Here is a 27,567-nt window from a genome sequence, read left to right on the forward strand (position 1 = left end):
ATTTAACGCATATTAAATTTGACCGAGGCAAATTTTAGCGAGTACTAAATTTAGCGATTTTGGCCCAACTCGCTAAAATCGCTAAAATTAGTAGCCGCTAACAATAGTAACCTTAACGTAACTATTCACGCTCGGTTCTCGCTAACTGAAAACTGAAATATTAACGACCATTTATACGAATTGAAAATCGTGAAAGCTAGTGAAAACAAATTTTAGCAGGGTTTAGTGTTGGAACACTGCTCCCGGCCGGTTATCCACGTCTATTCAATCCCCAATACCGATACTCAATGTGCAGTAAAAATACACATTATCCCTTGCCAGTATTCAATGTTCCTAAACCGCACGTCAACGTACAGAGGGAAATGAAAAGTTTAATGGAATTTTAATGTCGAAGTCATACAAATAATTGTTCTGCAACAGATGTTTACAGCTTTCTTCATCAGTTAGAGGAAAAATTCTCCCTTTATTGCGCTGGTGGCTGCGAATGCTAACAGGCAAACAAGACGATCTAAAAATTGACTCACTGTTCATCTTTTGCTGACTAATTAATATAAGGTACAGTAGATTTCCACTATACCTCATATAACTGGAACAATGCATATGGCTGCTTCAAATTTCTGGATCTCGAACTGAAACTGTTGAGTGGTCACGATTTCGCTCCGGGGGGATTCTCGAAAAAGTTTTGTACGGGGAGGCTCCGCCCAGAGGTCCAACCCCTTACCCTTCTGTATACCACTTTGATAGAAAAGGCACCCCTTTCGTATACCTTTCATTACAAAAAGGCACCCCTTTCATATACCTACACGACATGACATATACCCAAAACGGGAAGTTTTTTTGTAATTTTTATGTAGCGCTTAATAAATTAAGACGATACAGCCATAAGTTGCGCCTGCTTGAAATATTTAAAGTAAAGGCCTTTTTAAATATCATAATGGCAAATTTCCCTACCCTTTCAGATACATAAACTCTTGAAATCCCTACCCTTTTATATACCTGAAGCCTGAAAAAGGTACCCCTTTCGGGCGGAGCCTCCCCGTATAGGCCATTATAGGGAGTACCCCCCGGGGATTTCGCTAACGCCAAAAAACACGAGCTAAGCCATTGAAATAAAGCTTCTCGAGTTACAACTTATAGGTTATCGAGTTAAAGGCCATAACTATAAAGAAAGTCTGCGAAGGAGGCTACATGGCTATAAGATAGTCTTTTGTACGTCGAAATAAGTAGAAAAAAACCCGTTTTACAGAATAAACGTCTAAATTCTTCTTGCAATTTTTTGATAATATTAGATATTAGACTTATTCCATCTCGATAATAGAAATCTGATAACTATCCGAAACCTGATACCCCTATGATATCGCGCCTTTACGACTAAGTGAGTTAATCCATATATACACTGATAGTATTTGAAAAGAGGCTCCATTTTCGAAAATTTTCAGCAGGCAGACGCGCGATTCAAGATGCACGCCTCAACTAAGGGATCCTTCGTAGACCCAGCCTTGAAAGATGCCGATAAGCCGACTTCGGTGGAAACCGAGCCACAGGAAAATAAGGAAAGGAACGCGACAGAGGAAGAAACTACTAGCCGTGCAAACGCTGCACCGTGCCAAGGATCAATTCGTGCCTTGTTGGTGCTGGTCATCACTATGTGCTTAATTTCTCTCGCGGTTCTTCTGCTGACATTATTGGTGTTGTTCGGGAAAATCGGTGACGGATGTAGCTGCTCTGCAGACGAAGGTACAAATGATATTGAAAGTCCTGATAACAGCAGACACATAAAGATTTTAAGGAAAACTACAATTTTTTTTAAGTTTGTAAAACATGTTTCGACAGAACTTCTGTCATCTTCAGTTGAATGATTTACAAAGCATAGAAAGTTGAATAATAAGCAGACAAAAAAAAATGAAAATGATGTGCATTAAAAGGATAGATTTACATGTTCTTTTTGAATATGGATAGCCTCCTATATCTTGAGTTGAAAGCTGTTAGTAGCGTGATCTAAAATATAAAAGCAATCTATTGAACACAAGGAGCGACAACGTTCAGAATTCTGAAGATGTTTGAAAATGTGAGAGGCCTTATCACTGGCTAAGTGCTCACGAACGCGTGTGGAAAAAAGAGAATTTTAGGGTTGAAGTAAGATGGCTTTAATATTTCCGCACTTCTGCGCGTTCATCAATTTTGCTGAAACTTGGTTAGAGCATGTTTAAAACAATATAAAATGATCCCAGAAAATTAATAAAATGATATCAGCAAATTGATTCACTGGGTGCGATTTTGTTTAAAAAAAATGGCTCCAGGTAAACTCCAGTAGCATCAAATAAAAAATATTTTCCCGAGTTGAATCTGTTCGAATTCTAGCATATAATCGCTGAATGATGAGTGAAGGTTTCTCAAAGTTTTTTAAAGTTATGACATAAAGTTTTTCTTCGACAACTGCGCCCGGAAAACCTGCGGAGCCACTTTAAGTGCTTAATGCTTATAGCTATTCTTTGTCGACTGTATCGTTCAGTTTCGATACTGTCTTCGAATGACTAAGTACCAAGCAATAACAAATGAACACTCACAATTTTATACGACATATTAAGAAATAGAAAACAATTTCCGTATTTCTGTAGAGTAAAAGAAACATATACAAGAGTGGAATTTTGGGAGAACGGGAAAAGCTGTGGAAACACGAGCCACCAGCGAGCGTATACACGGCTTTGTCTACATCTCCAAATTTTTGCACGAGTGTCTCTACTAATCGACAGAAATAATGCGACAAAAAAAGGAAAATCATCCGTTTATTTTTAATTATCAGAAAGTAAATTATCTTTTGGTCGCGCCCTCATTACACCCATAGCTCGTTCTTGATCTGTTCGATCGAGTTTTTGTTTTTTCAATAACTGTCAAATTTCTCGCTCGCTCATTGGCTACTTTTTATCGCCAATATAAAAATACAAAAAGATCACGTAAAACCGCGCAGATCTTGAAAATTTCGCCTAGCTGTTAAAACAGCTTGTTTAGCGCTATTGGTTCTCGAATAAGCAACAAAGTGCATCTTAACGGCTGTTTTCTATAGAGGAAAACATCAAAATCGGCTTTTTATTCAGAATACCTTATTGTTACTTATTTTCGCGGGAACTTAATTTCGCGAAAATGAAACGCGCATATTTCGCGGGAAGTAATCTTCGGGATTTGACCAAAAATACCTAATTAATATAAAAAATACAATAGAAAACGTTGGAGATAAATTTTTGTGGGTCTTTAATTTCGCGTTTTTTTGAAAATCGCGAAAATTAAGGCCCGCGAAAATAAATAACAATAAGGTACATTCCGAGTGTGAGGCCAAAAACAGCATTCGTCAATTAATTGAATCCGTCTAAACCTTTTGTTAGATATATTCCACGGGGTAAATTGTTGTCAACTCTCGGAGCCAGAGCTTTATTTATTATCAATTTGGCTCCGCCTGTGGATCCACAGCTACTTTGACAATGTTATGACGAAAGTTATCATCAATAAGAGGACAAACGATAAAAAAGCGGGCGTTAATTTTGTAAATTAACAAATTGACATCAGTTTTTTATGTGTCTGTCCTGTTATTGATGATAAATTGCGTCATAACATTGTCAAAGTGTTGTAGATCCACTAACCTTTAATCCAGTGAAAAGTGTTCACAAAATAATCCGCTAAAACACGGTTCAGCTTCTTAGTTTTAGATGATATCGTCAATGAAGACTACTAGGTTGGGGGTACAATTCTCGCCTCATCAAGAATGCAGCGCTAAATCAGTGTTGAAAAGTGTGACAAAACCTTCGCTGATTGCGTCAGCAACGAGTTTCATGCGTCTGTACTCTTATTGACAATGAAAATTAACCAATCAGCGCGCGAGAATTCGCTCAGGTATTGTAAAACTAGTAATAGTTCTCACTATAAAGCTGCCCCCGCCTTTTTATAATTTGTTTTATAGCAATAATCTAGGATTAGTGGAATCTTTTGTCGTCATGACATTGTTTGTTGCGGAATTTCTTGTTGTGTGACACCGTTGCATCCTAAAAATATTAATTCACAAGTTCAAGTCGAATATATTACCTAGCGCGCGGAAATATTAACCTAGCGGAAATACACACAACACATTATTCGTGGTGACAACACGCAAGCTTATTTCCTGGCTTATAACATTCAAAATTAACTTAAATACTAACAATAATTTCCAGGCCAAAAAGCCTAAAAATTCCGCGAGTAACAAAATATGGCACAGTTCAAAGATTCGAGAAAACAATTTTTGATTCTTATTCAACCCACCCTTTGGATCAAATAATCTGACAGTTTGTTAGCGAAACGAATTACCTTGTATTACATTTTTGTTTATTACTCGTATACGATACAAACCCCCGAAAGCAAACGTTGACGCTCGAACCAGCTCTTGGAACACACGTAGCCAAGAACACGAAACCAATTGCTCGAAATCTTTCGACGTATTACTAACAACTGCTTCAAATATCACTTAAAGCAGAGAAACCGCTCGAACAAATCTGTGAACACGCGTAAACCAAAACCGGAAAACGAAATGCTGCTAGAAGATGGCGAAGCTCGAAGGTGACGAAACGCGACCTCCAACTCGTGGTTGCAAGTACCCGACACCACCGTGCGCGCTTGCTAAAATATTACCCGTCACGACCGTGCGCGCCTAGTTTTGTCAAATCGAGAACGCTTCGCCCATTACAAACACATTTCTTACTTTTTCAACAAATATTCTTTGTCCTTGTATGTATACACCCGGGGACTCCTAGGGTGCCTCCTTGGGTTTTGGCCTCTGGGCCAAAACCCTGCGGGGGCAAATACATGTAGAAGTACAAGTTTTAGCGAGCGTTTTCTAACAGCTCAGGTTATTTTTTAATAAAATGTATGTTTACAGCTAAGGTTGCTTCTGTTTTTAGCTTCTTCTACCACCGCCAAAAGGCTGGCAACAGATACCGCCAAAATCAAGGCCCTTGAGGAAAATATCAGAAGCCTTCAACTGGGTTTGGTAAGAACATGTAATGTGATTAAAATATAATATCCTACAATCACAAATAGAATAACTGCTCTTCACAGAAGAGAGTGGGACACTTAGTTTTTTTTTTGGGTGAAAGAATCAAAGAATTTAACACAGCGCGAATGACATAGGCGCCGGGAAGTTTACACGTAAAGGCATAATAACGTGAAATAGTGATAACGACTTTAAAATAACACACTGGCCATTCGGGCCATCTAATGTTTTTTTTTTAATCCTGTCCTCTCAAACTGACGAGTTACTCAGACTCCGAATCGCGCGACATACTACTTAGCCAATGTTTTTTTTCTTTTTAAGGGCAATTGTTTAATTAGATACTTCAGTCACTCACTAGAGCATTACTTCATTGATTTTCTTTTTTTTAAGTTGCAAATAAACTGGATCGTGTTTAGTTCCCGTCAAAATGAAGCGATTGCATCTGATCACATGATTAGTTATAACTCGAAATTCAATCAAAGACTCGTTAGAGCTACGATACCTCATGCATCGCGCCGCAACGGACGCCATTTTGGATTTGGACGCCACTTTGTCAATGGTATATTTTGCTTTAATGAGACTTCCAGTATGTTCAGTTTGCTGGATGCTTGACTACAAAAGTACAAATTTGCATTTCGCTCCCGCAAGTCGTGAAATGTCCCTTCTATATAGCAGAAGTTTTTGTTTAAGATTTGCCTTTCCTTTGTTTCAGATGGAGCAACTTGATGACCTCGAAGAATTTAACAATACTCTTATAAAGGTAAAGAGCTTTCGTGAACGCTGTATCTTTGAAGGGCATTTTTTACTTTGCTTTAAAAATGGTGATTTGTCACCCTCGACAAAATCAAGATCTACTCACCTTTTAAACTACCCAACCTTTACTGAAATTATCAATCATCTTGAGTGTACAAGTCAGCGTAGTACCTCATTGTTCTCTATTGTTGATTGTTCTCGATCGGCGTGAAGCCTGAAACTCGAATCCCGGAATAGTTTGGAAAGTGCTTTTCTGTGACGTCACCGATATTAGCAGAGTCCAGGCTTAAGGACATACAGTGGAACCCCAATATAATGATATGCGAAGGGAGCAGTAAACTTATATCGTTATATTGAGGAATCGTTAATATCGGAACTCCCTATATAACGATATGGCCGTAGAATAACCGAAAATGTCGTTATATCGGGGTAAACTTAACATATACTTTTTCACTGGATAGAAGAGGCAACTATATTTCAGTATCATTTTCGTATATCATCATACAAAGCTGTTGTCAGAAACGTTAGAGATCACTCGATCGCTGTTATGTTACTGGATTAAATTCAATATTTTGCTTAAAATGTGACTGTGTACTGATAATATCGTTATATCGAGGAAGATTTCACGTTTGGTCCGCTAAATCCTCATCGTTATATCGGGAATATCGTTATATCGAAGATCGTTATATCGGGGTTCTGTCCCATACATTTTACTGTAACTTTTGCCGGGACATAGAATATTCATCGTTATATCGGGAATATCGATATATCGAGGATCGTTATATCGGGGTTCCACTGTACCACTTAAATAAAATCTACACAGACTGGTCCAGAACATTCATACAAAAGAGTCGTCCTACTGACGATGTACTTTTTGCTATTTATTTAAAATACATTCACTGCAGTCTTAATTTTGTGTGTGTGTGTGACTTATTAAGTTTTCTGATTTCCGTCAATTACAGACAGAGGCAGAGTACAATGCTCTTCGAGATGATCTCAACATGGCAAGGAGCGAACTGCTGCTGATCACGGATAACATAACTCTCACTTTAACGGTTCGTTAACAAATCTTTCTTTTTCTATCTTTTCAGCTTGATTTATCTGTTTGTATGTTCAATTCACATGTTTGTTAGGTTTCTTTTTTTTTCTGACAGATTTTGGAGAGTAATTTGTATGGCATTTAGATTAATTATTAACCGTGCGAAGCCGGTTCATAATCTGGCTGGCATTTTTTTGTCGTTTTACGGTTTTTTTCGTTTTTGTCGGTAAATCGATCCAGACCCACGCGGCCAAGCCGGCTCCTTTGTCACGGTCACGCAAGATTTGATGTTTATCAGGGATCACTCGTTTAACATGAACACTCTGCTCTCTTTTAGAGTGAAATGTGAAATGTATAATTTTGTTTCATTCGAGTGTTTTACCAGAAAAGAGGGCTGAATAATCACATAACGAAACCAAAGACCACTTGGATATGTCCAAGCTATTTTTAACTACCACTTCGTCAGACCTCGCTCGCCTGTAGCTATGTGGCTAACCATTCACCTATTTTAAAAATATTTACGAATACTCTGTGATCTGTTTGTGTGTTATTCAAGCGTTTGGTTCAGAGCGAGTACAAGTCGTACAATTTATGTGTTTTACCAGAAGAGAGGACTGAATAATCACATAGCGAGACCAAAGAACGGTTGGACATGTCCAAGCTAAGACCCATGCCACGCGATCGCTCGCCTGTAGCTATAAATAATCATTCACCTATTTTAAAAATATTTACGAATACTCTGCGCTCTGTTTGTGTGAAATATTTATTTTTGTGTTATTCAGGCGTTTGGCTTGGAACGAGTACAAGTCGTAAAATTTACCCGGAACATGTTCAATATTGCAAAACAATGACTTGTTTTCTGGATATTCCAATTTTTGTTTTGAGTTTATTTTGGGAATCGAAACGTAAATTGCAAGCTCAGCAAGAATGTGTCAAGGCACGGCTAAACGTCATTGCGCCAGGGAAATTACCTTCACAGTCAGGTATGCTCTATTTATACTTGCAAAAGCTCGTCGGACGACGCTAAACGGAGAAATACAACGGGATGGCCTTAGTCTACACTATATTTTGGCGTGAAATGGACTTCTTTTTAATGCCATTCATGAACTGGTTTGGGTTTATTTTATTGAACATTCGGAACAAAATAAATATTTGCGTTTAAAGCAAAACATGACACGGTGATGAAATTCATGTCACGCACACTCCGTGACTCACGCAATCACGACTTGTGTGTTTCTCAAGTGACTGCTTTTCTAAAGATTTTTTACTGTGCAGCGCCGTACCTTTCTAGCCAAAGAACTGAAAGAGGTGGTCAACCATTAACCGCACGGTTATAAACTGCTTTGAGTTTCTTGTTTAACAATTTGACACAATGCCCATATATAATCAGGACTTTCTTTTTATCAGTCATCCGTAAACATCTTGGGATATACGTAGTTTGCCAAAATTAAAACAGTTATCCTCCCAATGTTGCCGAGAACTGTCTGATTTTTAGCCAACCCGGCCTGCAGCCTCGTCGTTTAGTATGAATGGCGATATCTTCATCTACTCTGACGAATTCCACAGGATAATTGTTAAATATTTGTTATTGTTACCATAAAGGACAAGAATTGTTTTATTGTAATGAATTACGTATACGTTAGAAATGTATTTTTTTAAGAAGAAGTTCACTAGAAACGTACAGCCATTTGGCGTACGGGATGAGAGAAGTGTGGATGTCACTCCTCTCCGGGTTTTTTATTATTATTATTTTTAATTCATTTTACTTTCTTATATTATAGAAAATACCTCTTAGTAAATCAAGGCAATTAATTTTTTAAAGGCTGTTTTTTTTTTCCAGTAATCTGAGTTTCCGTTTAAGTCAGAGGGGCAAATGTGTTCTTCTCTCTTTAATTCAGCTGGAATACCTTGATGCTGCCATGACTCAGTTGAAGTCCGCCTTGAACAGGACAAACACTGACCTTGCAAAACTTAAAAGAACTCAGACAAAGGTAAAGAGATTTTCTTATTCCTTGCATTTAATAAAGGACCATGTTGCATTAATTCTGGATTAGCTTTAATCGACCTCGCACGCTCGCTCGCTCGCTATCCAACTTATTTAAGAGCAAACGAGAGACTGTTAGTAGTATATTTAGTTTCTGTCCCTTTTCGTTTCCTCTTAAGAGTCTGCCTGCAGTCTGGAAACTAGATCATTCACTGCTCAGTCAAGAGACGAATTGAATTGTCCTATACCTATTTTTTCTGGATGAAGCCTTGTACTGTCCTAGTTTATTAAATTAGATCTCAGCAACCTCATTTCGCAGGAGAAGGTGATTTACCATCAGACCATGACTCCTTCTTGGCTTGAGGCGCATGCGTCCTACATCAGCATTTATCGTTTGAACACCACTGAACAGCTCACGTTCACCGCAGGTCCATCAGTAGATCACGCCGCTCTCCTAAAAGTACCCATGATTCCTGCTAATGTCTTGAGAAATTCCACCCAGTTAACAGTTAAAATTGTGGTTTCCAATGACGTCGAAATCGCGAAAAAAGAGAACAGCGATCCCAGCTATGGCATGTCTGACGGGATAAGCTTTGTTGGCTTTGAGACTGTGGACAAAAAGACTTACGCCAAAAACTACGCCCCGTGTTTTGGAATTGAGGGGTCCTCTGGTACCAATTTAACTGGACAAAGGTGGATCGGCTATTCCTCACCCAGACCAAGCGACACTTTCTATCCCGGTCAGTTTGTCATGACTCTCAAGTTGGATGCACATGAAAACTGGGGCTCGTGCTACACTGCGCATGACGGGGGCTTTGTGAAGACCGCTGTCTACGACAACCGACTAATGCTGAGTAACGGACTCACTCTTGAGGTTTACAGAGACGACAGTTATGAGAGGTACGGGATCAAGGTCATCGAAGTCACTGTCGTGGAAGATGTTTAGTGTGAAAGCGGCACGCACGATCTACTATACAACTTACTCAGTATGCACACAAACACAAGTGACAAAGCACGTAATATAAGAAAAAACTATTTAGGTATCAGTCGAGAGGAATTTCATGTTAAAATTATAATGTTGCTGTTCAGTGGTAATCAGTATTACTATATTTGGTTGTTGAAATATATAATATGGTTGTTATAGCTCGCATTACAATAAATATGTTAAAAACTTTCTCTGGCTAATAAAGTTTTATGGTAATGGACCACGCCCGGTTCGCGATACTTGAGCCTATGGCGCACGATTTAAAGTTCTGATGTGTTCTTTTTAAGCGATGACGTCATGAAGTCAAAAAAGTAAAATAAAATAAAATAAAAATTTTTAGTTGTTCAATTGCATGAAATATATGAATAAAATGTATTATTAACAGGGCGGGGCCTGGGCCCGGGCCCAGTTCATAATCTGGCCGGTGTCTTGTGTGAAATAATAATAATAATCTTTTATTAGGAAGCCTTCATTCACTATACAGTGGTTTTCAGAAAGGTCCTAACTAAGATTAAAAATACTAAATGAGATTATATACAATAAAACGAAAAATACCTAAGAATTAAAAACTATTATTAAAAACTAACTTGAATACAAAAGAAAGAATTAACTAAAAAACCTACTTAGAACGCTACGCTTAAAATTTACAAAATCAAGTGCATTTCTGGTGTCTCTGTCTAGGTTATTCCAGTCTTTCAGAGAGTGATAACACACTCTCTGCTTTCCCCAATTTTTGGTTACATGAGGTAGCCTAAGCATGTCTTTATTCCTTGTGTTATAGCTATGAATGTCCCTGTTAGCTAGTAACTCCATAGAGTGATCCATAAGTCCATTTATACACTTATAAACATATATACAGCGATGATAAAATCTACGTTGTTCTAGGTTAAGCCACTTTAAAGCTACGAGGGCATCAGAAGCTGACGAATAAAGTGGTCTGTCCAGGATGATTTTCGCGGCTTTGTTTTGTAAAACCTGTAGGTCATTCATAAGCTCCACATTGTTCTTGTCGCCCCACACAAGATCAGCATAATCAAAAATTGGTAAAACAAGGCTGTTGTAGAAAAGTAGGCGAGCGGTGAAAGGTAACAAATGTTTGATCCTACGTAAAAGACCAAGTCGCTGATTTACTTTAGAAATTACATGCTCTACATGATCAGACCATGTGAAGTCTGAGGCCAGCTTAATCCCTGAAATACATTGATTTTTGTTATTCAAGCGTTTGGCTCGGAGCGAGTACAAGTCGTACAATTTACCCAGAGCGTGCTGAATATTGCAAAACAACGACTTGTTTTCTGGGGATTCCACTTTTTGTTTTGTGTTTATTTTTGGAATCGAAACGAAACGTCATCGAGTCAGGTATGCTATGCTTTACTAGTATTTACTTGCTTTTAACACGCCACTTCTTAAATGCCGCTGATAGCTGTGGTTTTCTAGCAAAACAGCAGTTAAGCTTCTTTAATTTTTAACGAAATCAGTTTATGCCATTCAAGTGGGTTGAGTGTATTTTATTAAAGGCCCAGGCCAAACGTCGAACTTCACATGAGTCGAACCTAATGCAAATTAGTAAAAGCAATTGTTTTTGGTTTTTTGCTTTTTGGCCTAAGATTTGGAAGAAAATAAATATATGCAAGTCTTTCAAGCCTAGGCAGGCATTTGTTTGTGTATGTGGATCAAAAAAGAGATGACGCTATGAGGGAAATCTTCGCCTACTGCTTCAGCTCACGCAAACTACCTGACTCGTGCAAAACTCGGACTTGAGTCGTCGGACGACGCTAAACGGAGAAATACAACGGGATTGCTTTAGTCTACTCTATATTTTGGCGTGAAATGGACTCCTTTTTTATTCTATTCAACTGTTTTGGGTATATATACAGTATTTTATTCAACATTTAGAACAAAATTCATATTTGCATGCGTAAGCAGGAATTTATCTAGCCAGATAGGCATGTGGATTAAAGCGCCTATGAAGTAAAAACTAACTGCTTCTTATTTGAAACGCTTAAGGTCGCGGGGGACACCTTAGGCTCATCATTATGCATTTATTTAAAGCGTATGCACGAAGTACAACGACTGACATCGACAACTTTACGAGATGTTTATGACTGGACAAAAATATGGGCGCGTGCGCGTGATTTGTAAAAAATCCCTGTTTCTTTGATATTTTAACCAAATTAAAACAACACTTAGCGATATACGTTCGTATAGATTGTAGCGAGCTTATTTTCATTTAAATTTGAATATTTCTGCAACTCAGAGTAACCACAAAAACATTCGGCATAAACAATCGTGTCCTTTTTAAAAACGCATTGTTCTCACCATAAAAGCGTGGAATATAATTACCATAATTACATCTGTTCTTGGCAAAATGATCGTATTTAGGTCGGGAAAGCTTCGGAAATCTCAAAGTTTGGACTTTTCCGACAATTTTGTGGCAGAGAATACAGCACGGATACAGAACTTCATGACTTGCCACTGCAGATAGGTAAACTATGAATACTGAAGTGTGTCATAACAGAAGCGGAATTTTAAAAGATCGCTTTTAGAAAGAGGTAGAAGACATTAAATTCAAATTTGCGCACTTAAACCGCCATAACTTGCTGGCAAACTTTAAATTAAAAAATCCGCTTCTGTTATGACACTCTAGAGGTATTGACTGATGAGTTTTTTACAAGATCTCAGGGTGCTGTCTACTACTCGTTCCGCAAACTCTGCCACAAAATCATGTTTTTCCCAATTTGGCACTAACGAGGCTATAACATCGCCGTTAAATGCAATCTACCAAATAAAAGATGACATTCACAATCTTTCATCATTTATTTATGTCTCTGTAAAATTTGAGCTTAATCGCACGCATAACAGCTGAGAAATAAGCGTTTTAAAAGATGCAGGTCAAGCAGAATTTCCCTTCATGAATTTATTCATGCCGTAGGTATCCCCCGCGACCTTAAGGTCGCGCAGGACCCTTGCAATCATTAGTATGTATTTATTTAAAGAGTATGCACGAACTGCCGGACGACTGAAGCCGACAAGTAACGAAATATTCATGAGAATGCTTGTTTTTAAACCCTTTTTGTACAAGTAATTACTAGTAATTGTTCTCAGCTATGTGCACGTGCGCTGGAACATAGGGAATTATCATAATTAGATTCACAGCTTTGAATATATCACACGTTGTTGTAAACATTGACTCGGAAGGTCTTCGGAAGCCTCAAAACCTGCAATTTTGTGTCCAAGTTTTCTCCGCCGATATAGGATTTCAAGAGTTGATTCGCGAGGAACATGAACTTGGTGAACTCTATTGTGCTATGACTAGAGCGAATTTTTAGATTTCCTTCTCAAAATGAAGATAGCACGTTTCAAAGTTTAGATTTCACATTTTTGCTCTCTTAGAAGCCATTAACTTGTAGCAGTTTTTGAAATCGAAAATTTCGCTCTAGCCATATAGCACAAAAGAGGTTCTGATTTACCACTAAGCTATATAATCATTTAATTCGGTGCGCTGTTCTAGCTGAAAACTTGGACACAAAATCGCATTATCTGCAGTTAAACTTTTAAGGGCTTGTAACATCACAGACAACGGTCATCTCTCAGTAAAAGGACAATCATGATGTAATTCCATCATCCCCGAATATCCTTGTTAAATTTTAGAGGAATCGATGTTCAAAATGTAGTGAATTAAGCTTTACAAGATAGCACTCCGTCAAGAAATTTGGCTAATGAATTTATTAATGAGCAAGGGTCCCGCGCGACCTTAAAGATGTAAAGAAGAATGGCGTTTTCCTTTTTGAAAAATCTTCTTTAGTTTAAGAGATATACAAGTTTGTGTTATGCAAATGAGGAAAGTGATGACGTCATAAATCGTTCCAATAAATGAAAATATTAGTGATATGATCGGTACAATAATAGTGCCCATATTACCTTTACCATCCTCATTAGCTTGCTGGGAGTGGATGATTTTTGGCTAAGCAAAAACTAGGAATGCCCGTATTTATTAAAATAGGTCTTCGTAGCAAAACTGTTGTCATGGCAACGGCACATTGGGTGTCATTTTGTGTCTTTTGTGATGTACGTTTCTGGTGCCAAGTTTGAAGAACACCGCTCTAATACTTAATTCTAGACATATTCTTGATTTAGAACTTTATCTCTTTGTGGAACTATTTGTGACTTCATCGCACTTTCCTCATTTGCATAATGCAAAAACGTAAATATCTCTAAAAGAAAGACGATATTTCAAAAAGGAAAACGCAATTTTTTTTTGTTTTGAAAAGCCCTTTTAATAAGCAACAATTATTTTTTTTTACCTCATAGGCACTTTAAAGCAAGAGATTACGTAATTACGGAAATATAGAATACTTCATGGAAAGTGCGCGCGTACGGTATTTACGCACAAGTTGGTGAAGTATCAGAAATCGAACGAGTGAGCGGAGCGAAAGAGTTGAGATTTCTGATACAAACCAACGAAAGCGTAAATACCGTACAAAGCACTTTTCATGTGGTATTGTGTACTGAGATTGTCATTGAAGTCATTGAACGACCCATTTAATGAACAGTCAAAGATACTCCAACAGTCACCTTTAGCTTGAGCCAATGGATCTTATTAACGTTTGTTTATGTTTTAAAAAATAGCGTTTTCTCTTATGATGTAATCTGTATCGCGTCACTATATAGCTAGCTCGCTCTTAAAGGGACTGTGTCACGGATTTTAGCTAAATTTAGGCATTGAAAATTACCATTCAATTCGTTTAAATATAAAAATAACCTCTTAAAACAGTGGAGGAACATTTCATTAACATAGCAAATACAGAAGGTGGAAAGGATGGCCAAAAGCGACGAAGATTGAAACGGATTGCGATATGGGTTTCTGAAATATTGTTGGGCTGAACAGTTTTCAAAGTTAATCTTGTTCGCTTGTAACTTTAAATTATAACGCCTGGGAGACACATTTGGTTGTAATGAAGCTATGGTTTTGTCATTTCGATCCATAGAAGTAATTTCTTCACTAACATTAAGTCAGTTTCACAGCAAGTATTTGGCAAATCTTAAATAAAATAAACTTAACTCAGCCGTGGCACAGTCCTTTTAAGTAGAACTGTACTGTAAAATATTATTTGGTTACTTTATTGGAATTAAACTCTGCTGTTGGTGCCAATTAACTGCGTATTCTCTGTCGTTCCGAAAGATTGTTTTGCTGTGTTTGTTCCTGACTTCTCGAGACCGAAGAACACGGTAACTGCAAGCGTGGTTGCCCCCTCAACGGTTATATACAGCGGAACTACCGAACAGCCAGAAAACATTTCGTATCAAAATCAAAATATTAATATTTATGTGATTGTATATATCAATATCTGTGATCAAAAGGTTACTAATATTACAATGGGCCCGTGTAAAGACACTGTTAGACCTCGCTTGCGTGTAAGTCGTTTACCGGATGTCACGCTACAATATAACGCAACGCCGGTTTGTTGAACAACAAGAACATTGAGAAGCTTGAGAAGCTTAAAATCGGGCGCTTTGCCTTGAAAGGCAGGGTTCAGTACAGCAGAAACCACGAAGCAGTTACTTAAGTAGCACTCAGTCCGACTGTGTTTGTGTAAGTCACAGGGCTTGCATGAGCTGTATTAGTGTGCATAATATAATATCTAGAACGTTGTCGAGATTGCATTATTACTTAATGACATGATGGTTTCAATTTATAAATGTATCTCACACAATACAAATAAACGATTGAAGTAGACGACTAGACAATGTAAAGTTTGACTTAGCAAAGTGCAGTGTATTGGTAATACTGTAAGGTGCGGTTTCAACTGACGGTCGTGTGCTTTTCGGTATTTTCCAGGCATTGCACTTTGATGGGACAGTACTACAACTGTTTACCGGGGAACTACTATTGTCAAGAAAATGATCACAACTTGTTGATGAATGATTGAACATTTGTTTCATACCATTACTGTAATAGCAATTGATGAAGGCTTTTAGTACTGAACCAAAGTATAAGGACTGGGAAATACTGAAACCCATTATCAGCCACCTTAAACGGAAATATCTTGTTGGTGTTTCAAGGAATACAAGGAAACTTCACTCATCCCATGTATCTATGTATTGCGGTATTTTGTAATTTTTTGAGTGATTTTTGGGGATGTTTGGCAGGTGATAGTTTTTTTAAAAGAATTAGTAAAATTTAGACAACTAAGAAATATTGAAAATTTAATGTGAATTTAACATTGGAATTTGAAGTTAGAAATTGGCAGACGGACACCAAACAGTCCCGTGACATCCTGGAGTGTTTTTGCATGGGGGTCAACTGTGTGATGATGTTTCCATTTTTTTCTTCAATCCCCACTGATAAAGAACTGTTGTTGGTGTTATGTTGGTGTTATCACATGTCAAGCCTTTAACAAGGTATGAAAGAACACAAGGATTTAAATTATTCTGGTGCTCAATTTTTGCGTAACTAAAATTAATGTTACTCAAATTCCTGATGGATTCTGTCTTAAACTGTTACGAGCTTAGTATTTCCAAATTATTGCATGTCGATGTAAGGCAAGACGAGACATGCCTTGGTTCTTATGTAATTCTCTTAAAAACACATAAGATATTGACTATAATTTTGTCTGTGCTATGGCAATTCACAGTGGGGTGGTCTTGATGTGTCTTTAACTTGTAGACTGGACTGGACTAGTAAAACGCGGACTTGTAAAACGCCTCTAGACACTTCGAATTCCTTGGCCACAATCATCTTACGGCTCTCTTCAATACATAATGTCTCAAAAAAAACAGTAACCTCAGAAAGAAGTCAGAAGCAAATAAGGTCGAAAGACCGAATTTGAACATATAACGGCAAATGTTCTAATGTCACGAACGTAGGAGTCGTGTAGGCCCGTCACCTTTATTTACCACATACTGCCCCCAAATTAAAACAGTACCCTCAGAAAGAAGTCAGAAGCAAATAAGGTCGAAAGACCGAATTTGAACATATAACGGCAAATGTTCTAATGTCACGAACGTAGGAGTCGTGTAGGCCCGTCACCTTTATTTACCACATACTGCCCCCAAATTAAAACAGTACCCTCAGAAAGAAGTCAGAAGCAAATAAGGTCGAAAGACCGAACTTAAACATTTAACGGCAAATATTCCAATGTCACGAACGTAGGAGTCGTGTAGGCCCGTCACCTTTATTTACGATTGACTGTTGATTTCTGGACGGGCCCCGTTCTACCTCGTGCGAGCAATACAAACGACTGCACTCAACAGACGTCAAGTAGTGGAAAGAAAGAAACATATGCACACAACTCATAGCATCAATCCCGTTGTTTTAGTAGGGGTTTGCAGAACGAACATGTGCTATACTGCAAAAACATCTCCACGCTAAAACAGACCATAGAGTGCTCAAAAAAGCTAGAAATATGCCGTCGAAGAAACACACAAGAGCTTCAAACACAAATTGTTTCGCTCGCTAAACCGTTTAGTTTCCGTTTAGTGTCCGCGTTCTACAAGTCCGTGCTTAACAAGCCCTCGTTTTACAAGTCCGCGTTTTACAAGTCCGCGTTTTACTAGTCCTCGTTTTACAAGTCCGCGTTTTACTAGTCCGCGTTTTACTAGTCCGCCTTTTACAAGTCCGCGTTTTACTAGTCCGCGTTATACTAGTCCGCGTTTTACAAGTCCGCGTTTTACTAGTCCGCGTTTTACTAGTCCAGTCCAGTCCTCGAAATACAGTATGCCAAAACTCCCCGCCCTCTAAAGATAAGTCCTTGACGGTTCTTGTCGTTTTTCGGTGCCTATTCATCTTCGGCATCTTTCTCATCCACCCCTCGTTCTGTCCTGTGTCTGTCATCACACGAAAGAAAAGCTGATTCTCAAAAAATCTGCCACAAAAGGAAATTGACAAAAACAATATGAAAACCATATATCGAAAGTTTCTTATTCTAAAATTTTATCATACGTCTTAATTCAGAGCTACAAAGAAGTTCCTCCTTTTGAGTTATTGATACTGTTCTTACAGTACCTCTTTCCACTAGCGAAATTTTACAAAATTCCTTCGCGGCGAAAAGGTAGCGCGAATCCAGAACAGACTCCAATCGAGAGTGGGTTAATTCTAGATTACTATTAATTAACTATTACAACATTCATTTTTAAAATAGTTTCCCAAGCCGACTAAGCTAACTAAACGTCGAGTGTATCTTTCAGTAAACAAAACATGCCGTTATGACGCCGGAAATCCAGCTCACGCACCCCGTGACTCACGCAAACCTCCGACTTACGTGCTACTACAGTCATTCCTTTCTAAACATTTTTTTTTGACCACCACCGTACCTTTCTACCCAAAAAACTCATGAAACCGCCCGGTTTTAACCTGTTTTAACCTTTCAAAAATTAGAGCGTTCGAAACTAAATAAGATCCGTAATCACAAACAACATACAGCCGTTTACCAGCACTCTTTAAAACTCCTGAAACCCTTCAAAATCAGGCAAAATAAATCTTTGAAATAACCTTTATCAATGTTTCTTATTTTTTATTCAGTTCTATAAAATGCCTTTCATACACTACTGTCAAACAAAAATTTCAATTTCCTCAAAGTTTCAAGACAAAAGAATAACAAATATTTCGTGCACAATGTAATTTGATTAAGCCAATATTATCACGTCTAAAAATACTTCAAGCAATTCAGTGAAAACCCGTTTTTTTTTCGTATCAACGAAAACCACTTTCGAATAATCAATACATGAAAATAACAATAAGATCAAAAGGAAGAAAGGAACCTTTCTAATTATTTGAAGACTTTCAAAGCCGTGATATTATGCATCCAATCCGCGATAAAATTTAATTACAACAAAATCCAAGTTCTCATTTTGAATTCCATTTTTTTCAGTTGATACCTTTATCCAACTTGTGAAAAATTCCATTCAAGTTCCTATTAATACTGTACATTCCCAATGTTTTGCTCAGGTCTTCAGAAGCGTCTTACTAACCAAATCTAAAATAATTCCAAAACATGCTGTACAAACATTCTACTCTTTGTGACAAACGACTTGACGACCAATTGTTCGAAATGAAAATCGACACAGTTCTTCCTAAATAAAAAAAAAGTTTTACGGCGGAGTCAGGCTCAAAAAATATACCGCAAGATCACACCCCCATTCATAGTCAGAAACCAGCAAACCATCTAGTTTGCTAAAAAAAAACACTGCGTGACATCAATGACGTTACCTTTTTCATTTACAAAAATAACTTTAACTTGTCAAAGTAAGTGCAATTTCACAATGGTGAATATATCGGCCCAGTTCTCGGCCGGGTCCAGTTCTCGGCCACTTTGTGTTTAACGCGTTTTTTCACACTCCAGTTGAATCATAAAGAAAAGGTATTTCCTTCAAACGATAGACTGATTCATGTGCTTTAAGTATCTTGAGTTTGATCGTTCAATTCGATATAGAAAGCTCACACGTCGAGTTTACGCGGAGGTAGTTGTTTGTTTACGGCTCCAAATTCATGGATGTAGTTAAATTCGTATTTTATCCAAAAGCCCCCACCATACGAGCTAATTTTTGGCATGTGAAACGTAGAATAATTCAGCTTTCTGCTTTAGTTAACTTTTCGTTGAACCGTTGTATTTTTTGGTCTTAATTTACTTCGAAATTTTTTCTTGCGACGTTTGCGTATTTGCCAGTTCTCGGCCACCCTGCTCGCTATCACAGCTTAGCGCTTGGTTTTTAATATAATTTCATCTGCTGCTGCCAGAATGAAAGAAATAAATGTTTTAAAAATAAAGTTCAATCTTATCTCTAAGTTTTGAGCTGACTCTTGTCTTGTCTATTATTTCTACAACACCTAAATATTTCAAGACCTTTTCACTGCAAAATAAACCATCTAAATGCACGGGTCACACAATGCGGTTTTGCCAGAACCTGCACATAGGCAACTAGGCGCGTTAAAATCCTTCTTTTCTAAAGTAAAACAAAGCATCATAAAAATAATTTGGGATCGATATAGTATAAATAGGTTTACAGAGTGATTTTATGACTGTGAAAATTAATTGAGCATTTTTTTACAGATAATTACGCACAAGCTTTTTAGTGGCTGAGAACTGGGCCAAGGTGGCCGAGAACTGGGCCCACAAATGGAGCTTTTATTTTTATTATTGCTCGGGCAAATTAATTTTTGACCGGTCGATAGCTTTACACCAAAACGCTGAATAATGTAGCTAGCTCTGGGAGAAATTTCAAGTTCCTGCGGTTCTTCTGAGGTAAGAAATACAAGTTTACGTCAAAAGTGGCCGAGAACTGGGCCAAGGTGGCCGAGAACTGGGCCCACAAATGGAGCTTTTATTTTTATTATTGCTCGGGCAAATTAATTTTTGACCGGTCGATAGCTTTACACCAAAAAGCTGAATAATGTAGCTAGCTCTGGGAGAAATTTCAAGTTCCTGCGGTTCTTCTGAGGTAAGAAATACAAGTTTACGTCAAAAGTGGCCGAGAACTGGGCCAAGGTGGCCGAGAACTGGGCCCACAAATGGAGCTTTTATTTTTATTATTGCTCGGGCAAATTAATTTTTGACCGGTCGATAGCTTTACACCAAAAAGCTGAATAATGTAGCTAGCTCTGGGAGAAATTTCAAGTTCCTGCGGTTCTTCTGAGGTAAGAAATACAAGTTTACGTCAAAAGTGGCCGAGAACTGGGCCAAGGTGGCCGAGAACTGGGCCCACAAATGGAGCTTTTATTTTTATTATTGCTCGGGCAAATTAATTTTTGACCGGTCGATAGCTTTACACCAAAAAGCTGAATAATGTAGCTAGCTCTGCGAGAAATTTCAAGTTCCTGCGGTTCTTCTGAGGTAAGAAATACAAGTTTACGTCAAAAGTGGCCGAGAACTGGGCCCCATACTGTACTTTGCACCGTAAGCTTTTTTTCTCTGTCCTTCCGCCGAAGCAAAAAAACACAACCTGATTACACATTAACCCAAAAGTCGACCAAGTGTGCCTGCAACGATTTCCTGTCAAAACTAAAATGAAAACCATTGCGGTATGCGTCACCCGTAGCGGTTTTGTAGCAACCCCGAGCTATCCCCGTCTTTTTGGCCGCGCCAGGAGACTACGCTCTAGGACGACCAAAGGGTAAACCTTAAATCGGCCACGCCCGATTAATTACAACAACGGGCAGTCTAAAAAAATAAAGAAAAACTTAAATAAAAAAATTGAATTAAGCAAAGTAAAATAAAATGAAAAAAATCTAGAAAGAAAATATATTATTTATACTTTGTGACTCCATAACGCGTCCATAACTACTGTATCGCATGAATTTGAATTTCAACAGATCCTCACAAAAAATGGATGCTAATCTGTGCAATCACTAACATTGTTTCTTATCTCAAAAATGTAAGCTGTTAGTGTTTCGCTTATCCCCGTTACTCCCTTCATCCCACACTGTCTCCCATTCTTTTAGCAAAGTCCCTATTGTACCAAACATTTGGTACTTGTGTAAGTTTCGATTCATTCCAATGTTCCGTTAGTCCTGTCCTCGGTTTGTGGTTGTCCGTTCCTGGTTGTGGCGAGTAGACTGGGCGCTAGTACTGCAATGGCCGCCCCCATCGCGTCGAAGTGTTTTGCAGGTTACTTATAGACTGTTTTGCTTCAGTAGAGGTAAGAAAAAGTGAAAATATCGTGTTTAAGGGAAAGGAGAGTAATAATTACTTAGTCTGCGATGAGTCTTCTTTGTATCATGCTAAAATGAGTAGAACAACAAAACAGACTACATTCCGAATGCTTTGAAAATAATTAACACTTATATTTATACTGCACAGTCTGTTCGCCACACCTTGCTGAGTTAAACGAGCTGAAAAATTCGATAAAATAACGTTTACTTCACTATTAATAATCTTAGGCATTGAAAGGGATAAAAACATCTGCAAACTCATGTCAAATAGCCCAACCACTTTTAGCCTGCAGGCCGTTGCAGGCGCCTGTGTATAGTTTTTGAGTGGGCATGTGGGAAAGGTGAAAGGCGAGAGACGCCCTCGTAAGGAAAAAGAGAGAAGGTGCCTGCCTGGACACCCAGTGAAATGCATAAGTACCCATTCTCAAAGAACAAGGTTTGTCCCATTGGTTGGATTGGCCATAAAATTTTGATTGGCTGTGAAATGAGGGATTGTACTTTTTCTTCCCACTTCAGAAATATCAGTATTGTATTCTGTATGTCATAATCTAAAGTGCTGTAAACAGTGAAATACATGCAGGTCTGAGGCCCCATAATTTAGGGGTTTTTGGGATACGAGATATTTGGGGAAAAAATTATAGGGATACGGGATATTTCAGAGAAAAATTATAGGGATACGGGATATAAAAAAAGAGATTGTGGGATATCGAACTTCAAAGTTTTAGAGGAATTAATGGGATACGGATATTTTATAGGCCAAAAATTAATGGGATACGGGATATTCGGACCCCCCTAATGGGGCCTCAGGTCTGCAGAAGGGCTTTTTGCATCCTGCTTGCAGAAAGTTTTTACGAACTTGCAGAGCAAAGGCCTCAGTTGCTTAAAAAGTGAACCTTGTATGCCACGGAGGACATTTTAGGGTTTCTTGTTATCGCTTGCACAGACATAAAGGCCTTTGTGTCACCCCAAAACTGTAAACAGGACATCAGACTAAAGTCTTTTGCCATGGTTCAGTTACAAAAAGAAAACCAAGCTGGTTTGGGCTGGTGAACTTGAGTCAGCTTTCATTTTTTTGTTACAGAGATCGATCGGTTTTGGTCTGCATGGATCGGACTACAGACTGTCTGTGAGTCCTTCTCGTTTTTTGCTGTAAGACCAATCTTATTGAGACTGGCCGCTGTAATGCATTCACTAAAAATCGTTCAGATGGCCTGAATAAATTGAAATAAGAGGCAAATCCAATAGGCATGTACTAAAACCCGAAACAACGGAATGAAACCACTGAAACGAAATGACTGAAACGAGCGAAACCACCGTAATGACCGAAACAACACCACCGAAACAACCGAAACAAGCGAAAAGAAACAAAATCACCAAAACAAGCAAAACCCATTACAACTATTGAGAGCTAACCGTAAACAGGCTAACCGGAGTGCATAGTAGGCTAACCTAAGTGAAAAGTGGGCTAACCGGAGTGTGTAGTAGGCTAACAGGAGTGTATAGTACTGGCTAACCGGGGTGTATAGTAGGCTAACCAGGGTATATAGTAAGATAAGATAAGATAAGATAAGAAACTTAAGAAACTTAACTTATTTAAGTGTCAAGAACCTTATAGCCTGGGAATAGCACCATACTAATTAGGGGACACTGCTAAACACCATAAAACTACACTAATACTAATATCAATACAATAAAAAAATATATATAAGTTATAAAAAAAACATTATTATAATCTGTAATATAGAAAAATCTTAAAATCTTTAACTAAATTGTAAAATTATGCTAAAAAAAAGAAAATATATGACTTGACTTGAGAGGCATTATGTGCAGCATAGGATGCAGCCCTTTCATCCAGTGTCCATTACGCGAGTTATATCCCTTTTGCAAATACAGTTTATAAAAGCCTGCAGTGTCTTGGCTGATCTGTCAGCCGTAGAAAGCCGTAGGCTACCCGGGGTGTATAATAGGCTAACCGGGGTGTATAGTAGGCTAACAGAAGTGTATAGTAGGCTACCCGGGGTGTATAGTAGGCTAACCGGAGTGTATAGTATGGTAAGTGTCAAGAATCTTGAAGTTTTGCTTGTTTTGATGATTTTGTTTTGTTTCGCTCGTTTCGGCCGTTTCGGTTGTTTCGGCGGTTTGGTTTCGGTCGTTTCGGCGGTTTCACTCTTTTTGTTTCAGTGGTTTCAGTTCGTTGTTCCGGGTTTTAGTACTTGGCAATCCAATAGGGCTTGCCGCTCGCATTCGGGTTTTAGCGTCGCACAATAGGGAAAGAAAGAGACTGCTCACAGTATACTTTCTTGCACAAAAAACGAATGGTTTTAGATTTTGTACTTGCAAGAATGATGACTGTTTTCTCTCATTTACACAACTTATAATGGACCTGCCAACATATTGAAAGGACTAATTATCATTTTTAAATGATAATGATAATTAGTCATTAGTCATTATCATTTTTAAATGATAACTAATAATAACTGACATTTAAAAATGTCAATAACTTGTCATGCTAATGTAGCTGCCATCTTGGATTGCAGTCGGTTGCGCATTTTAAAAACACCTGGCAGGGATCATATATTTTGCAGGAACAGTCAAAGCCACCATGCAACTATGATTCATACACATGTATATATTGCTGTGGACAGGCCAAAGTGATGACATCACATGCAAATACCTCACCAGCTAGTTGGATCACAGTGTTAGCCTATTTGATAAAAATACTCCTCACAAAAACCCCAAAGTCCTGGTAATTGGTGGAGGGGACAGGGGGTGGGAGACCGGGAGAAAAGGGGCAGGAAGCGGGAGAAGGGAGCACGGGAAGCAGGATTCCTAAGGTGGCAGGAACCGGGTGAAAATGACTAAAATTGTGCAACATTTTGCTATATTTCGCAATAGATATTGGACAAAGAGGGGTGAACTACTAGGAAAAGGGTTGGGAAGCAGGAGTAAAAGGTACGGGAGGTGGGAGGTTCAAACCCCCTGTCCCCACCCACTTATTGGGGGATGGGGGAAGGGAGGATAATTTTCACTTTCCCTTTTACATCACATTATATAATTTCTTGCAAATAACATGACAGAATAAGTGGTTGCAGCAAATATTCATACCCACCCCACATAAGGAAACTGGAAATTCTGAGGGAGTGGGGAGTCTCAAAAGCCACAATTTTTAAACAAGAGTTTGATGCTCAGTAGGAATTTCCAGGGGAGTGGTGACTTCAAACCACAAGAACATCACACTGATATCATGTTTCTTTTGCTCTTAGGACTGGGAATAACATAACCAGCAAGTGGGTAAAGCTCAAGTACCTTGATGGCTAAAGATTACACAAACTGCAGGAAGAGTTTCACTCAAACTGGGCATCAGGAAGAATATGTATCAAGCAAACGAACTCACACAGGAGAGAAGCCTTTTGAATGTAACCATTGTGGCAAGTGTTTTACTCAGGCAGGAAATCTAAACAAACATAAAAGAACTCACACTGGAGAGAGGCCTTTTGAATGTAATCAGTGTGGCAAGTGCTTTATTCAGGCATGTGATTTAAAGAAACATAAAAGAATACACACAGGAGAGAAGCCTTTTGAATGTTATCAGTGTGGCAAGTGCTTTATTCAGGCATGTGATTTAAAGAAACATAAAAGAATACACACAGGAGAGAAGCCTTTTGAATGTAACCAGTGTGGCAAGTGTTTTACTCAGGCAGGTGATTTAAAGAAACATGAAAGAATACACACAGGAGAGAAGCCTTTTGAATGTAACCATTGTGGCAAGTGTTTTACTCAGGCAGGAAATCTAAACAAACATAAAAGAACTCACACTGGAGAGAGGCCTTTTGAATGTAACCATTGTGGCAAGTGTTTTACTCAGGCAGGGAATCTAAACAAACATAAAAGAACACACACAGGAGAGAAGCCTTTTAAATGTAACCAGTGTGGCAAGTGTTTTACTCAGGCAGGTGATTTAGAGAAACATAAAAGAATACACACAGGAGAGAAGCCTTTTGAATGTAACCAGCATGGCAAGTGTTTTGGTCAGGCAGGGAATCTAAACAAACATAAAAGAACACACACAGGAGAGAAGCCTTTTAAATGTAACCAGTGTGGCAAGTGCTTTATTCAGGCAGGTGATTTAAATAGACATAAAAGAACACACACAGGAGAGAAGCCTTTTGAATGTAACCATTGTGGCAAGTGTTTTAATGAGACAGGAAATTTAAACAAACATAAAAGAATTCACACAGGAGAGAAGCCTTTTGAATGTATTCAGTGTGACAAATGTTTTAGTCAGCCAGGTGATTTAAAGAAACATGAAAGAACTCACACAGGAGAGAAGCCTTTTGAATGTAACCAGTGTGGCAAGTGTTTTAGTCAGGCAGGACATTTAAAGCAACATAAAAGAACACACACAGGAGAGAAGCCTTTTGAATGTAACCATTGTGGCAAGTGTTTTAATTATGCAGGAAATTTAAAGCAGCATAAGATAACACACACAGTAGAGAAGCCTTTTGAATGTTACCAGTGTGGCAAGTGTTTTAATCATGCAGGAAATTTAAGGAAACATGAAAGAACTCACACAGGAGAGAAGCCTTTTGATTTTGCTGAAAACATAACGACGCATATACACAAAGTTAATCAGCATGATCAGTTGTACAATGGAAAAGAGGTCCTAATGCAAGATAAAGCAACATGCAGCACAGGAACAACTTGTGAGATTGAGAAGCATGAAAATGTCTTCAGCATCGCTGAACTTTTAAGTGACCTGAAAGAAATCAAACAGGAAAAGGCATAATATTACTGAGTGTCATCTGAGCAGTATTTTTAGTTAATAGTGACCACTGTTATTTTTGTTGAAAATAATAGATAATTATCAAGGAAATCTCAAAACACCTATTATGCATCTAAAAAACATGACAGGTGTTTTAGCTAATGTAGCTCTGAATGGTTTCCAAAAAATGCTTCTTCTAATGCCGGGTGACAAGGTTTTGCTTGCTCAGTCCCAGCTCCTGTGCAGATATCCTTACCAGTAGTTCCCATCCCCCTCCTTTTGCCTCGATTTCCTTAATTTGCCTGCAAGTGAATGTTGCCTTGTTATTTAGCTAATTCTTTACAGAACCTGTAAATTATAAGAATGTTAAGTGAGAATGTATGGTTGGATATACACCCTCTATCCCAGATTCCACTTTCCCCCTCTCCCTCTCCCACCACCTGCTCCCGCAAGAAATTCCCAAACACCATTAGTCTGGAGACAGGAATGTGGAATTTTTGTGGAAAAACCTTATAGCATGCATACCAGACCAGAGGGAAGGGGGACTTCCATAAAAAGGACAAGATCAACTTCTGCTTCTGGTATTACAATATTTTACCTTATTACATGAAATTTTCGCGACACATTAATTTCGCGATTTTGAGGTGCGTATATTTCGCGACACTTAATTTTCGCGATTTTGCGAAAAAATGTTATTTTGAATCACTTTAATTTCGCGTTTTTGAGTAAGACAGAATTTACATTTCCTTGGCAATATTTTTAAACATGCGTTTGAATTAAATAAAACGACTCCATCAAAGGAATAATGACTTTAAAATGTAGAAAAACACAAGGGCGGGACTAAATCTAAAGTTCTTACAACGTTTACAAGTACCTCATGCTTGTAAGTGCATGAGTAATTTTTCTTGAGCCAATTGAAGACAACATTACCATCTTTATCCAAATTTACCATCTTTATTATTTACTAACATCCATTTACATTAAAAATTCGTTCCTTTAGTTGTATTAAACTTTCTTGATTATTGACATATGTGAGTCATTTAATCTTCGCGTCATGTTATGTTCGCGACACTTATTGTTCGCGTCACTTTAATTTCGCGTTTTTTTTAGAATCGCGAAATTAACGTGTCGTGAAAATTTCATGTAATAAGGTACAGGCGAACCTCGATTATCCGGACTCGTTAGGACTAGGCTAAATAGTCCGGATAATCGAAAGTATGAATATTTATGAGCCAAAAATACACCCAGGGCATCTGAATGGATGCGGTGCTACGGATCGGCATAGTTCGCTAACTTCCGCATCTTCGGCGCATTTTTCCACAGTAAACAGAAGAAAAAAGCGAAAGTTGCTTCATAATAGCGATAAATCAGCTGTTAACCACC

At 38.3% G+C, this 27,567-nt stretch overlaps 3 protein-coding genes across 3 annotated transcripts; 2 read left to right on the plus strand and 1 right to left on the minus strand.

The window, feature by feature from the left end:
• The first annotated feature begins 1,627 nt into the window (after positions 1-1,627).
• On the plus strand, positions 1,628-9,933 carry LOC144637293 (uncharacterized). The gene is made up of 6 exons (XM_078496423.1): positions 1,628-1,737; positions 4,923-5,011; positions 5,727-5,774; positions 6,730-6,822; positions 8,705-8,797; positions 9,110-9,933. Exons 1-6 carry the CDS (start codon positions 1,647-1,649, stop codon positions 9,734-9,736), a joined length of 1,041 nt encoding a protein of 346 aa, XP_078352549.1. The 5' UTR covers positions 1,628-1,646; the 3' UTR covers positions 9,737-9,933.
• Positions 9,934-10,315: 382 nt separating this feature from the next.
• LOC144637110 (uncharacterized) lies at positions 10,316-13,705 on the minus strand. Its single transcript, XM_078496262.1, has 2 exons — positions 13,697-13,705; positions 10,316-11,041 (listed from the first exon to the last, which is right to left on the minus strand). Exons 1-2 carry the CDS (start codon positions 13,703-13,705, stop codon positions 10,382-10,384), a joined length of 669 nt encoding a protein of 222 aa, XP_078352388.1. The 3' UTR covers positions 10,316-10,381.
• Positions 13,706-21,344: 7,639 nt separating this feature from the next.
• Positions 21,345-27,212, plus strand: LOC144637284 (uncharacterized). The gene is made up of 2 exons (XM_078496415.1): positions 21,345-21,409; positions 24,686-27,212. Exon 2 carries the CDS (start codon positions 24,733-24,735, stop codon positions 26,206-26,208), a length of 1,476 nt encoding a protein of 491 aa, XP_078352541.1. The 5' UTR covers positions 21,345-21,409; positions 24,686-24,732; the 3' UTR covers positions 26,209-27,212.
• Positions 27,213-27,567: the final 355 nt, after the last annotated feature.

Source organism: Oculina patagonica, chromosome 13, assembly GCF_052425735.1.
Source record: "Oculina patagonica isolate OP01 chromosome 13, crgOcupat, whole genome shotgun sequence".
Classification (NCBI taxonomy): domain Eukaryota; kingdom Metazoa; phylum Cnidaria; class Anthozoa; order Scleractinia; family Oculinidae; genus Oculina; species Oculina patagonica.

Bases quoted from the DNA above. Each gene is read 5' to 3' on its own strand.
- LOC144637293 (XM_078496423.1), top strand. From the start codon at position 1,647: ATGTGCTTAATTTCTCTCGCGGTTCTTCTGCTGACATTATTGGTGTTG. The intron at 5,775-6,729 runs GTAAAGAGCTTT...CGTCAATTACAG, and splicing joins TTAACAATACTCTTATAAAG to ACAGAGGCAGAGTACAATGC. The intron at 8,798-9,109 runs GTAAAGAGATTT...CTCATTTCGCAG, and splicing joins TTAAAAGAACTCAGACAAAG to GAGAAGGTGATTTACCATCA.
- LOC144637284 (XM_078496415.1), top strand. From the start codon at position 24,733: ATGGCTAAAGATTACACAAACTGCAGGAAGAGTTTCACTCAAACTGGG.